At 34.1% G+C, this 14,719-nt stretch overlaps 1 protein-coding gene across 2 annotated transcripts in view; it reads left to right on the forward strand.

Annotated features, from left to right (window-relative positions):
- Positions 1-2,221: 2,221 nt before the first annotated feature.
- SEMA3C (semaphorin 3C) overlaps positions 2,222-14,719 on the forward strand; it is a 184,804-nt gene continuing 172,306 nt past the window's right edge. The window contains exons 1-2 of one of the 2 annotated variants that reach the window (XM_017667246.3): positions 2,222-2,718; positions 4,675-4,815. In XM_017667246.3, coding sequence (XP_017522735.2) covers positions 4,713-4,815 — 103 coding nt within the window. In that variant the 5' untranslated portion in view covers positions 2,222-2,718; positions 4,675-4,712. Of the gene's footprint in view, positions 2,719-4,674; positions 4,816-14,719 lie in introns of those variants that run through there. The other variant, XM_037021662.2, reaches the window with a different exon arrangement.

Here is a 14,719-nt window from a genome sequence, read left to right on the forward strand (position 1 = left end):
ACAACATAATGTTACTATACTTCAGTAGAGAAACTTCAGTGCATAAGATGCTGCACCATTTCTTTAACAGCTTAAGTATTTTAACTTGGGTGTTTTTCCTAAGACATTTTCAAGAGGGTAAACTTGGTAATTAGTGGCCTCTAAATTTAGTGCTGTCATTACTCCTGTAGATCCATTTAGTGTCCCCCTTTCCCAGGCTAGTTTGCTCAATTAGCTCATATTGCTTCCCACTTATAAAGACAGAGTCACAGACTGTATCCTAGAAAAGCGGCACTGGCCACCAAGGTTTCTTATATAAATCCTGTTTTACTAAGGTGTTTTAGGCACCTAAGCAGTTTGGAGAAACAGGGGGCAGAGATAAATCTTATTAGGGGCACCCATTGCCACTTTAAAATTTCACTATATTCCCTAAGTTTAAGGCAAGCATGAGCCAAATTGTGTCCTTGTGCCTGAATCTGCCTCAGCTAATGTTTACCAATATTGTCGTGACTCATTTTGAGGCGTGGCCAATGATAAATGTCTCAGTTCTAAGCAAATACCATTACATGTCTCAGTACTAAGCAAACACCATTCAATTAAAATCACTGAAAAGAAGTTTATTCAGGCAAGATAGAGGTAATCACAGAACAAGTTTCATAGAGTTTCATTAAATCCAAGCTATTTGTCATAGTCTCCAAAGCCTTGCATGTGTAAGGACTGAGCTAATTCTTTGGGTTCTTGGAAATTGAGTTTGGTAGTTCCCCTTGTAAATACACCATTTGAAATGCATTTCATTGTGCCTTTCTTTATCTCCTCTTCTGAAACTTTATCTCCTCTTCTGAAACAATGTTTAAATGTATTCTACTTTACACTGATTTACAGATTAATCAGTGTCTAATGGCCCTCCATTTCTAAATTAATAACTATATACTTTGTTAATGCTCACAGCAATCTTATTTTTAACACTTTATTCTTCTCTCTCCTTAATTTATAAATGCTGACTCAGACATCAGTAGGAAGATTATAGTGGTTGGTATATAAATTGGTCTTAATCAGTTTCTGAACTATTTCAGAGAAAAGTGCATAGTGCTTAAACTTGTATCTGGTTCTCAATACTGTCAGATGTTTTGTGGGTTAAATTCATTATTACTAACATATGTCAAGGAGCCCATCACATTTTTATTTCACTAATCACAAAAAATAGCTTAATAGTATTAAAATTTTTTAAATAATGCATCCATTTATTTATAAATTTCCTTTGTAAACAAAGGTTTTGAAGATAACATTTTTTCTGGAATATGATTTTGAACTCTTAAATTTGCATTCCTTATTTCACATTACCCCTTCATATCTCAGCTATACAGAAAGAGTTAGAAACATGTTTATGAAGACTGGATATGGTTATAATCACTTCTTCACTTCTTCCTGAAATTTAATTCAACTGTTTCACTGCAGCATTGAATCTGACTCTCAGAAGGATTTTTTATGATAGTTTATAAGAATTTAGTGATCTGTTTTACTTCATAAAGGACATTATAAGGAACAAGGTGAAGAAATTACATTTCATATTCCCCTCAATATAGTGACATCCATGGGCTGTAGTCCAGTGTTTTTAAAGCAAGTACCTTTTCATTTTATGGTGGTCAAAGCCCATTTCATCTGCATTTCAAAAATCTAGTCCACTGAGTTCCAGAGAAATAATTTTCCCTGAAACATCACACAGTCAGTTCCAGAATTTAACAAGTTTTCCAGAAAGTGGTGCTGGAAATGTAGATAATGTCTAGATGTGCGACCCTCTATCTGTTGGCATAATTCAGAACAGCCTTTACCCACAAAATTGTGAAATAATTTTCTTGTAATTATGGTTTGGGAGTATCTTGGCGAGAAGGGTACTGGATATGAGTCAACAAAGAGAGGTCAACAGAATTTATTGCTTTCGGGACATTAAGGAAACGCAAAAGGAAACAATACCGATTAAAAGTATAAACTTCTGCGACTAGATTCTTGGTTTATCTCGACTGGTTTTAGAAAATTTGCTACTAGAAAAGGACAAGACTCGTGCTCTTTTAAAGACACATCTCTTTGCCTTAAAAGGATGCAGTGATCCTTCTCTGGCAAAAATTGCCTTGCACTTTGATATTTTGGCCAAGCAAAGCCTGTATGCCTTCCAAGAGCGGCCGGTAACAAATAAGAACCTCGGAGCGCGCCCTGTGCGTGCCTCACTCCACCGCGGGCTGCAAAAGGAGCGGAGTTGTTCAGCTGGTGCTCCCGCCGGCTGCAGCGCGTTCCTGCATCGCCCGCCACCCGTCTGGGGGCCGGCCCCGCCCGGCCGCGGCTCCCTGCCACCCTCTCGCGCGCGCGCTCGGGGTGGGGCCTGGCGGCCGGCGGAGATGCCGCCGGAGCGCGGGGCGGGCGCTACGAGCCGGCGGGGCGGCGCGCCGGGGCAGCCCGAGCCGCGCGCCGCGTCGCTGTAATCGGAAACCCGAGCGCTCGCCCCCCACGCCCGGCCACTTTCCATTCACGCCGAGGTGCTTGATTGAGCGACGCGGAGAAGGGCTCCGGGTGCCGCGGCGCTGCAGCGCCCAGGATTCCTTTACAAAGAAACTCGGAGGACCGGGAAGAAAGAATTCGCTGCTGGGACGCTCTAGAAATTAGGGTCTGGGAAAAAGGATAGACAGCACGCGGAGCCACACCGGTAGCAAATTGATGACTTTTCCGTGCTGATCCCTTCTCACGTCGGTAAGCTGATCTAGTTATTTTCAGTCACAAATTTAGCAAAATGTAACTCCTGGGTCTGTTATCGACTTCTCTTTCACACGTCGGTGTGCTGAAGCTGGATATTTCCATAAGAGTTTGTCAGGCAAGTGTTTTCCTTGCTGAGAGTCCTGTTTGAGTTGTTTCTTTAGGTTATGACACCTGCGGAGAGTTTCAAGTTGAGTATTTCACTACCTTCTAAAGCAAAATTGCTGGAGAGGGCATGAAAGATTACTTTTGTTACGTGCAATTAGTGTACCATCAGAAGTGAAAACAACAAGCAACATGTTTAAGTGTCTGAGTTAAAGGGAAGAAGTTAAAATACAGGGGAGGGGCGGAGGACATGTGTAAGACACTTGACTCCCAGTCCCTTCTCATCTCTGGCTGGGCTTGAACCACATTGCTCTGTATACTTGCTTCATTGGACCTGTCATCTCGTCTCCGATATTATTATTTTCAATCTGTGGCCTGTCCTCTTTTGGGACGACAGGTAAAGTACTGGTAATAGTAATGTGTATAAGTGTATAAATATTTTTGGCCTGCTTAATAAAGAGACAAAGGATAGGCATATTTATAGCTTCCTTTTTTTTTTTTTTTTTTTAGCTATAGTCAACAAAAGTAAGGAACAAATTACTAAGGGAAAGTAACCCCATGAAATCAATTTTCTCCCAAATTAATTTAGGGATGACAGGGTGAAGAGGTTGTAGAAGCAGGAAGAAACAGTTTCTTTTGAAAATTTCCAATAAAAACATCTGTAGGGTTTCCACCATCTGTGTGGTAAAAGAGGAATACAATTCTGTTTCTAACTTACAAAGTACCAACTAGGAGATCAACTTATAATTTTGTTTAAAGTGGTGTGTTTTATTTATTGTGCTTTTTCTTCTGTCTTAATGAATTAGTCCTTTCAATTTTCAGTGGTACTTACTGAATAAAATTAGTGATAGGATTTTAATTTTAAAAACCATTTAATATTGATGGATCAGCATTATAGTAAACTGAAAAAATAAATTCCCAGATTAAACTCTGTCATGTCATTTTATTGTATAATTATGCTAGATTCAAAATTATGGGATTTCTTTTATGGTCCTGAGTTTATTTTCATATTGTGGCCACTCGAGCTCCTATAGATCTGTAGTTATGCATTAACTGATCTTCCTTGATATTCATACATTAGTTAATAATATGTATCAATTTATGGCTACAGTTTCAAAGATTAATACTTGTCTCTGATTTATCTTTTGGAATTTTGACAGCCTGATTTCTGGTTGATTTATTTTAAATATGTATTGAGGGATACATGGCTCACTGGATTGCTCACCACTAAGTCACTGGTTTGAATTTGGCATGAGTCCATGGTTACCTCATCTGCATCATTTAATAGCTGCATGGTCATCTGTATAAATTGGCAGATAACTAATTCAAGTGATTTTAGTGAGCAAGGATTGAGCACACAAATTTATGTATAGAAACACCATTTCAGAGATAATTACTCCAAAAAGAGCTAATATGTACATGAATGTTCATGTGGAATTTTCCTTCTACTACTGTATTTATGGTAGAAAGTGATACTTTCATCCACTGATACCTATTAGTAACATTCTCAAGTCTTTTCAATATAATTTTTAGAGAGAAGATCAAGTTTAAATAGCAGTTGTTCTTATGGGAATCAATAATTTTTTCCTGGCTGCTTTGTTTAATATTATCATCATTTGCTGGAAGATGAAACACTTTCTCTTTCTGCAAAGACTTCCAGACACAAATGACACAAATCCAAATTTTCACATCTAAGAAGCAAAGTCACAGCACCTCCTACTGTTTGCATGACTGTAAAAGTCCAGCTATGTCTTTTGTGAATAGGATGTTCTGTATAGATTACTGGTTATGTATGTGCTCCTAAAATGTGAAATGAAATATAACAAACTTGTTTTCTCTCTTTTAAAGGTATATTCCCTCAGATACTGACTTGAAAATCTGAAGAAATGGCATTCCAGGCAATTTGCATGTTAGTTGGAGTATTTGTTTGTTCTATCTGTGTGAAAGGATCATCTCAGCCCCAAGCAAGAGTTTATTTAACATTTGATGGTAAGAAAGTTGATAAATACCTTGGGGAAAAACAATGTTATTTAAAGTCTATCTGTCTTATCCAAATTCAAAAATTAATAAATTAAAATTATTAAGTATTAATTAATTAAAACATATGTAGGTTACTGCTTTTGGGGTGACATGACTATTTTGAGTTATTTAATAGACAAAAGCCCCCTATTGTGTTTGTTTATGAAAATGCTTGAAGTGTATTCTGCCCTTTTCTAAAAGTTTCTTCTTAATGGTCAGCTGGTGTTTGAGAAACACTCTTTATGTGCTAATCCTCATCAGCAGAAAGAGCTATGCATGTTTAATTACTGAAAATTTTTCCTAATGAATTTTGGGCCTGTGCCCTAAAACCAGTCTCTCCATATATTGTTCTAATGGTGCTTCTATTTCCACAAGGAGTTCATGAGGTTGGCAGACCTCCTAATTAAGTGAAAAGGACCTTAAAGAATAGTTAGAAATGTGCTTTTGATCATTCTTGTGTACAAATGTTATCTTTAGAAGCTTAGGGAAATGGGTGTGATTTCAAATTTTCACAAACATGAAAGGTGTAAGATTCTTTGAGGGAACTGGTGCCAAATGTCCTCCTGAGCTTAATGTGTATGGTTCAAACAATTTACAGGTGAGGGATTTCCGTCAGTCACATAACCCATACTAATTGGACAGATGGACTAAGAAATGGATTAGGAAGAGCCTCCTGCCAATTAGGGTCATTTTGTATTTTTATTACTTCTTTCAACTCTGTCTCTGCATAAACCTCAATGTCATTGGGTATAATTTCATTTTCATTTGAGAACAGTATACTCTCAAACCTTCCTGCATGTACTTCCTATATATTTATATGACAGTGTAACAGACCTTCTGTTAACTTGAATTTCGAACAGCAGTATGAGTGATGCTTATCAGTCAAATACTATCTCTTCTTTCTTTCTCTGAGGTCTGAGGTCATCATAAGCACTGAAGGAACCTCATGTAGATCTTAGAGTGTGTGAACTTCTGATTGCTTCCTTAGCGTCTAAGCCAGGCATTCCCCTTAAAACTCATGGCTATCCAGTTAAACTGTGAAGGAAAAATAGACTTTTTGAAGTGTCTCTTTTTTTTTAATTACTAAAGCTTCGTGAAGTCTGCATATACCTTTTCTCCCAAATTGAGTACTACGAAATATCCAATAAGTAAAAAAGGAAAGGCATTAAAGAGCAGTACAATTTCTCCCATATTGTCTATATTTCTCTCAGTATATAGGAAGATGTTCTAATAGATTAGGTATCTAAACCTGTTCTATTACATCAAAACTTTCTTTAAAGCCAAATTTAACCCAAAATATGTAAATATTAAAAAACAAGTGTGTCTTCAGAAATAATTCATCAAGTCTATATTTGAAAAGATAATTACAATTTATCTTTTAGAGGAAATAAGTAATACAATCTTTTAAGATCATACTGTTTAGGACAGTAACCACTATGTATAAAATGACTGACTAGAAGTTATGATGAGTTTTTTAAAATAGTACCTGTCTAATATTTTGAATGCTTTCAGATGCAAAATAGGTTCTTACAGAATAAGACTTGCCTTAATTTATAGCATATGCATAATACAACATAGTAAGGTAACCTATTGATCTGAAAATTTTAATTCCTGATATTTTATTCTTCCCAAGAGTCTTACTAGGAAATAATCAGAGATAGAATATCACTTACTTTGGATACTGTAATTTTAAAGATCTGTATTAATAGGGAGAGTAAACTTAATGAAATTACACAATTTCTAAATTAGTACAAAAAACTCTGGAAATGAACTACATATTTGGCAGAGTATCATAGGAAAAGTATCTTGAGCAAAAACAATTGTTAAGAAGTTAAATTTTAATCCTTAATTTAGTCACTTTCTTAAGAGATTTGATAGTGTACCTGCTTGAGTGTCTTATTATTTAAAGTTTCTGACTGATTTTAGGGTGACTTATTTGAATATAACACAGAGTAGGTTACTAAATTTCTTTAAAAATGGTTGAGTCTTGACATCAAAGTATAAAACTTTGTACTGGGTTGACATATTTATGAATATATCTTAATTTAAATATATATGATATAAATCTTTAATTTGTTTCATATTTCAAAATTTATATTACTAGTTCTCCATAAAAAATTATGAGTTGGAAGATGCTTTTAAGGAAATTCAAATAATTTCCAGTTGCAGCAGGCAGGGGTCATTTGTATCTTTATGTTCTTTCATAATTACTTTGTCTCCTGACTCCTTTGACTTGAAATCTCCTTCACTGTAACTTTGTCCTTTGAACTGCCTCTTTTGAAGAATTCTGAGTCTTATCTCACAGTTCAAATAAGATAAAAGTCAATTTGAAGGTGTGTGACACTATAGATTTCCTTTCCCAGCCAAGTTCCATTTCTTTTTGTGGTGGAATGATGGAGTGATAACATTTGGGAAACAATGATTTACAGATTTGTCTTCCCTACTGATGTAGCCCAAGGTCAACCAGATGGTCATCAGTTTTATGGGAGAATGTACTTCAGATGTTATTAATTAGTTACATTTGTGCAAGCTAAATCTTGCAGATTTATTCTAAATCCATGTAGAAAGAACTGTGACTTCTATTAGAAACTACATTTTGTAATTTTTATAATTCTCATTTAATGTCAAAGAGCTTTTCAAATGAATATAAAGTTAGTGCAAATCTTAAGTTGAATTTTTGTTGACAAAGATCCAATAGTTTGCCAGATTCACATTTCATAGTATTACTGTCATTGTATTTTTGTCCCAGAGGGTCTTTGGAATCTATGAGTCATAAGGAAAGACAAGACTACATATGTACCATAAATGAAATTTGTTTTGCTCGTTAATATACAAGGGAGGGCTTTGTTGAAAAGATTTTGCCTTTATTCAGTAGAAATTTTAGCATGTAATTTTCAAAACCAGGAACAAATATTCTATAATTTGATAAAAGTTATCCTTTGCATGTAATATTAAGAAAAGGTTATAAGCAACAGAAAAATGGAAATATTGTCTGTTCAAATAGGTTATGATTATTGAATAGGTGTAATAAAGTGTGATTAATGAGTTGAATGTGTTAAATATTGTTTCTTTTTAAAAATGAGGTAGATTCTTGTATTAATTTCTCATCAAGTAATTTAGACTATAAATCTTAGACATTTAATTTACTGATATGAAGTTATTCATGATACCGTCTTAATATCCTCACTATGTCTGTAGGATCTGTAGTAATGTTTTTTATTTCATTTCTGATATTCACAATTTTTGCCTGTATTCCTTTATGTTCTGACTGATCTGTTTAGAGATCAATTTTTCCATTGTATTGATCTCTTAAAATAATCAGCTTTGGTTTCATTCTTTTTTCTATTATTTTTCTGTTTAATATTTTCTTGATTTATGCTCCAAAATTCAATTCTTACTTCTTCTTGCTTTGTGTTTAATTGGCTTTTCTTTTGGAACTTCTTAGCATAGACTGATTTGAGAACTTTCCTCTAATATAGCGAGTTATGCTATAAAGGTCCCTTGAAAACTGCTTTAGCATTGTTCCACATATTTTTGATAAGTGCATTTTGATTTTCAGTCAGTTCAAATTGTCTTCTAATTGCTCCTGTTATTTTTTTATTTTACCCACTGGTTATTTAGAAATATGTTGTATAATTTACAAATATTTGGGTATTATATATATATATATATATATATATATATAATATGTATATATAATATATATATATCTGTTGATCTCTGATTAAACTCTTATTGTCAAAGAACATACATAGTATGCTTCCAATTCTTTAAAATTTCTTTGAACTGATTTTACAACCCTGCATATAGTTTATATGGACTGACTGATCTGGAATCTATGGTCTTTTCATAAAGGCAAAATCTTTTCAACAAAGCCCTCCCTTGTATATTAACGAGCAAAACAAATTTCATTTATGGTACATATGTAGTCTTGTCTTTCCTTATGACTCATAGATTCCAAAGACCCTAGATACATACAGTGATAGGTTAATGCCAATTAGATTCGATTAGCTGACTGTTAGGTTTTCTATATTCTTACTGATTTTCTGTCTACTTCTTTCAATTACTGACAGAAGAGGGTGAACTCTCCAACTGTAATTATAGATTTTTCTATTTATCTTTTCAGTTCTATCAATTTTTGCTTCATGTTTTTGAATTTCTGTTACTAGGTACTGGCATATTTAGGAGTGTTGTGCCTCCTGATGAACTGACCTCAAATTAATTGACTATGAAATATCCCTGATCATTCCTGGTAATAATCCTTGTTCTAAATTTTTTTGTTGTAACACTTTTGTCTTTTTTGTATAATGAAAAATACCAAGAAAATTTTAGTGTAAATTAAGTGGGGAAAATGTCATTTCAATGGCCTCTAGGACATTTTTATTAAAATATTAGGAAATATGTTTAGTAGACATATATTTTTGAAATACATAAATGTATGAATATTAGTGTAGTTTAATGAGACTAGTAGTTACACGGAGATCAAAATAACAGGTTTTCAATCCTTGGTTCTTCACTAATTAACTCTGACACTTTGTCAGAACCTCAATTCCCCTAACCAGTGAAAAAAATTTACACTAAATGATCTTTAAGACTCCTTGTTGCCCTAAAATTATATAATATTTAAGCATAGTTTTGTTTCATAAATATCATCTCCTTTGAGGAAATCTCCAATAATTTCCGTCATTGCTTTCAGTAACATTTTGTTTGAAGGACCTGGGCAAGGAGAAGAATAAAAGTAAAAATATTTTTAAAAATTCATCTATTTGGAGTCATACAGAACTGGTTTTAAATCAATTTTCTGCTACTTTCTGGGCATACTACATTCTTGGGGTAGTTCTTAATCTCCTAATCCAGAACTTTATCATCTGTAAAATAGGAATAACATGTATTCCATAGAATATTTTTAAAATTAAATGAATTGTTTGTAAGTTGTATTGTGTGATATGTAGTGTGCATCCTATTATAATACATGAAAATTTGCACAGAATTAATATTGGTAAATTCCTTTAGCACAGAAATGTGGTCTTCATATGTACTGTAATTACTTCCCCTCCACTTGGCATAGAGACTGCTTGCTATTTGTTATTGCTCAATGAATGTTGAATTATTGTAAATTTTGATACATCTTCCCACTACACTTCCCCAACCAATAGAGCCTTGGTATACTACAACCACACTTCAGTGAGTTTTGGTTAATTTGAAACAATGACAGATACCAGGTAGAATGCAACAGATACTCATTTCTTCATCACAGCACTGGAATATAAACAGCATGAGAGAAGAATTTGTGTTTGTGCACAAATGGCTTTATATCCGTCCCCTGGTACATAGCTGATGGTGAAATGTTTTCTATATACCTCCAAACTTTTCCCACATTATATGTTAAATATTCAGCATGGTCTGGCAATTCAATTTTTATATTAACTATTTTTAGTTAATTCTTGAATCTCCTAATTATTCTATTTCCTTCTCTAATAGACATTTAACCTCTATAAGTTTTAGATATTTTCTATCACAGGCTTTTTATGTACATGTTGATTAAAAGCCTAGTTTTCCAGTATTAAAGGGAAGAGGCCTCAAATATACTCTGCCTTTGATAAGGCCTCAATTGGTGGCCTGTCAGGTATATTATCTTAATTCTTAATACCTTTGACATCAATATATGCTAATATGTCTAGCATATCTAGATATGTTTAGACTTTTAAAATATTGCCTCAAATGTATTTTTTAAGTCCAATTTTCATGATGAGCTTGAACTTAATAAAAACCCATTCTACTTTGTTTAGTTTTTACGATTGTCATGGCATAAGGTGTGGCTTGAAATTGTAGGCAGCTATTTAACACTAACATTTGAGGGTACCGTAAAACCTTGGGGCATGTGGAATACTTTCTGATCCATTTCTGCACAATAATATGAAATATTTCCATATAAATATATCCATAGATACATATTAATTAAATAAAATATAAATATATCCATATAATTAACAAGTGTAGGTTATATACATCCATCTAAAGTAATGGCAATTAAATATTAGGTTTTTTCCATCCTTTTGATGAATAATTGGAATTTATTTAGGAATATTTACTCTTTGTAATGCTTTGTGATTGAAGAAACTAACAGACTTCAAATTGAGTATTTTAGTTGAGATTTAATTACTAGATTTGTTAATCTTATATGAGCTAATGAGAATATATATTATTAAGTTACTGAAATAGCAAAATTTCTTGTTTATGTTTTAATATTAGATATCAACGTCAATTTAGAAGTTTACCTATCCAAAACCTACACAGTAGTTCCATGTCTGTTACCAATGAGGCAACATGTGAATGTTTTGTCTCTCCAGTACAAACCTCTGAGTTATCAGACATTGTTTGTTAAGGAATCTTGATGAATACTGGATTATCATTTCTATTTACATGATTTTGGTCTAGAAAGACAGCATCCTGAAGTAATGAAGTAAAATAAAATTAAGGTGAACTCGGTATCCCATAAGCTTCAAAAAGCCTGAATTTCATTTTGCTGAATAGGCAGCAGTCTGTCTCCACTTCAAGTTTTCTTTTGGCTCAAAACTCTTATGAGTTATCAAGGTGTCCATGGAAATATTTTAAAGCACTTAAAAAACCATGAAAGCTTAAAAATAAATTCACTGATAGTTAAATGGATGGCGGAAAAGTCAATTATTTGTGACTGCTCTTCTTTACTTGTGTTCACTAGAACAGTAAAGACTTCCTACTACTAAACTGCTCCCTACCCCAGTTAAGCCTGTGACAAATTGCCTGAGAATGACAGTTAAAAGATTAACACTCCATAAAGATTTCTACTATTTGTATACATTTTTTTCTTAGCTAACATTGGCCATATTTCCAGCCCAAGACTGAGTTTTCTCTTTCTATTTCCATTTACATGTACATGACGGTGACTTAAAATTTTTTAGTGTCAGGATGCACTGTATTGGGAAAAAAGTATATTAAGTGCAGACTGGACTTGCATTGGATTATCAGTTCTTTTATTTACTTTGTGATTCTTTTTGCCTCCTTTCAGTACTGAATTTTCATTATAAATTTGTCAAAGTCTCCAGGTCACCAATAGGATATAAATGAAAAATGATGAAATTTTACAAAACATCTTTTATCCTTTTAATATCTGCCTCATTTGACAAGAAGTTTAGTTAATTAAACAAAATAAAAGGCCCCCTATGAACTAGCGAGTGAACCCCAAAAGCTGATGAATTGTTATTGGACAATAAATTCAAAATAATAAATTGCCTCTTTAGGAACTCTGGTAGAGTAACATTACAAGGCATAGTTATTGAACAGTTTGTCTTATGATCAAACCAAGAGATAATAATAAAGCCAATTGTTTTTGCTTTCTCTATTAATCTTGAAGACTTCTCACTCTGTTTTATTGAATCTTCTGACATATTTAGTTTATGGGAAAGTTTGTATTACTGCAGTTCATTTTAATTCTCCTTCTCATTGTCTCAGTTAAATGTCAATTGGACATCTTAAATAACACCCGAGTGTTTTAATAAAACCAAACTCAACAACAAGTGCTGTGTGAAAGGACAGTCTCTGCCTTCCTCCCCTGTGAGAGTGGCCTTGCAGACAGGAAGGGACTGATGAATGCAAGTGTGAGTTAGGTTACCTAGACCATAAAGAGTCTCAAGTAGACAGCACTAAATTTGTGATGTAAAGCACAAGTTAAAACTACTATGAAATGCAGTGGGAATGAAAGATGAAAAGGAATTGCCAAGAAAATTCATGTCTGTTTTTCCCTATAATATGTATTGATAAAGGACTCCAGTAGTCAAAATAAAACAAAATATCTTTCACACCCTTGAATTGGGGCAGAGAAATTTTAAGTATTACAAAGAATGTCTCTTTGGAAATACTAGGATAGAAATCTGTTACAATGATATGATGTGGTTCTCTTTTTCAAAGATTTTTAGAAAATGTTGGAAACCCATATTTTTCTGTCATAAAAAAAAAGTAATTCTTGTTCTAGGTGACTTTTGTCAGATTCTGATAAGCTGAATTCTGTTGCTAAAAGATGATATTGTGACGTTAAGGCATTCCTCAAGGCACAGGGTTCCTGCAGTCGAAACCAAAGGGTACTTCATTGATAGAAAATCAAAAGCGTGAGCTTATGTGCTGCTTCTTCGTTATCCAATCATCCAATCAAAGCAACTCCGTAAAAAGAAGTGTCATATTCCATGATTATCCATAGATATGTGTAAACATTTCTGATTGAACTTTCTATCAAGTGAAGTTAGCTCAAGTGATGCTAGATAGCTTATTTTAAATCCATTCATGTGTTGTTCAAATATGTTGATAAATTGTTCACATATGTAGACAAAAAGTATATGTTACATAGCCTTTCTTTGTAATTTTGATTTAAAAAAATGTACCTAAAACTAAAGATATGCATTTTTTCCATCCTTCGTAGATGTAGGCTACAGTTTGTGTTCTGTGTTTCTAGTGTTTTTGATAATTTATCTGTATCCATTATAATAATCACTAACATTGCTATTGCCTTTGTGCCAGGCACCATCCTACATGCTTCACGTTATCTCATTTAATTCTCTAAACAACGCTATGAATTAGGCAGTGTTTTTATCCTCATAAGATATGTATACAGGGAAAGTAACTTGCCTGAAGTCACAGGGATGAAAAGGGATATAATTAAACCTCAAACAGTCAGACTCCAGAGCCAGAGTCATTTCCGCAGGTGCTGCTGGATTTAGTTTTGAGGTCCACAAAAATCAATGACAAGAAAAGAACATTTCTCAGGAAGGCAGTCTATCTATATCTATATCTCCATGTATATATATATAGCTTTATCATATTAAAGGTATCACTGTAGACTGTTGCTTTTCTCTTAAAAAATCAAGCCTTCCTGAAAATCAAGGAAATAAAGTTAATTCTCTTCACCATCCCTAATCCCCCCTTCAGTTTCAGATTCATCAAGGTGAGGATGAGGAAAGTACCTTGGCAGAATGTTTATTTTGTTGCAGTAGGTGTCTGCAGCTCTCCCTTTGCGGCTATGGGACTGAGTCTGAGCTCAAAGGATAACTGTAGAAAAAGTTATGATTCACTCTCCCTATCTTACAAACTCCCTGTGCAAGTTTATCAGAGTGTGTCTCCCTGCGTTCAAAATAGTCTACCCTTTCTCTTAAAGAAAAAAAAAATTCAGGTGTTCTTTTTTATGGGCACCATTGAAGCATCAACTAAATATAGTGCCGAGATATACTCAATTCTACCATTTTCTAAATACCTTTTACATAACAAGGTATAAAACCTATCATTTGGTTTTAGTTCTATTGCTGTCAAAAAATAAAAGTTTTGAGAAAGAGACCTCTAAGCTTTGGGTAAATTCTAGTATACTCCTGGGCTTTCTGCATTTTCATTATGTGTTACTGAGCATCAATGCATTAAATGAAAATGCATTTAAAAGCGAGGAACAGAAAGAGTAGACGTTTTCTAATGCAGAGTATGAGTTGGCAAGAAGGGCATGTGAAAGGCAGAGTTAAGTGCTGAGCCATGTGCTATTTTAGGGTAGGGCTGTAGCAGTGAAACAATGCACTGAGCTGTAAACGATGGCAAGGATACTCCATTTCCAAAGTACATGCTTTTCACAAACAGTCATTTCAACCCTCCCTCCTCCTTCAGTGGGAATTAACTGCCTTTAGCATTCAGTAGTGATATGTTACTCTTGCACTGTGCTTTTTACTTTTTGGAGAATTTCCATATTATCTCATCTATTACTGAATGCCTATGAAGGTGGTAGTCATAGGGGCCCAGAGAGGCTAAATATCTTGATTAAGGACCTCCAACTTGATGATGACAGAGACAAGACTATAAAAGGGAA

The sequence above is a fragment of the Manis javanica genome, chromosome 6 (genome assembly GCF_040802235.1).
Source record: "Manis javanica isolate MJ-LG chromosome 6, MJ_LKY, whole genome shotgun sequence".
NCBI lineage: Eukaryota > Metazoa > Chordata > Mammalia > Pholidota > Manidae > Manis > Manis javanica.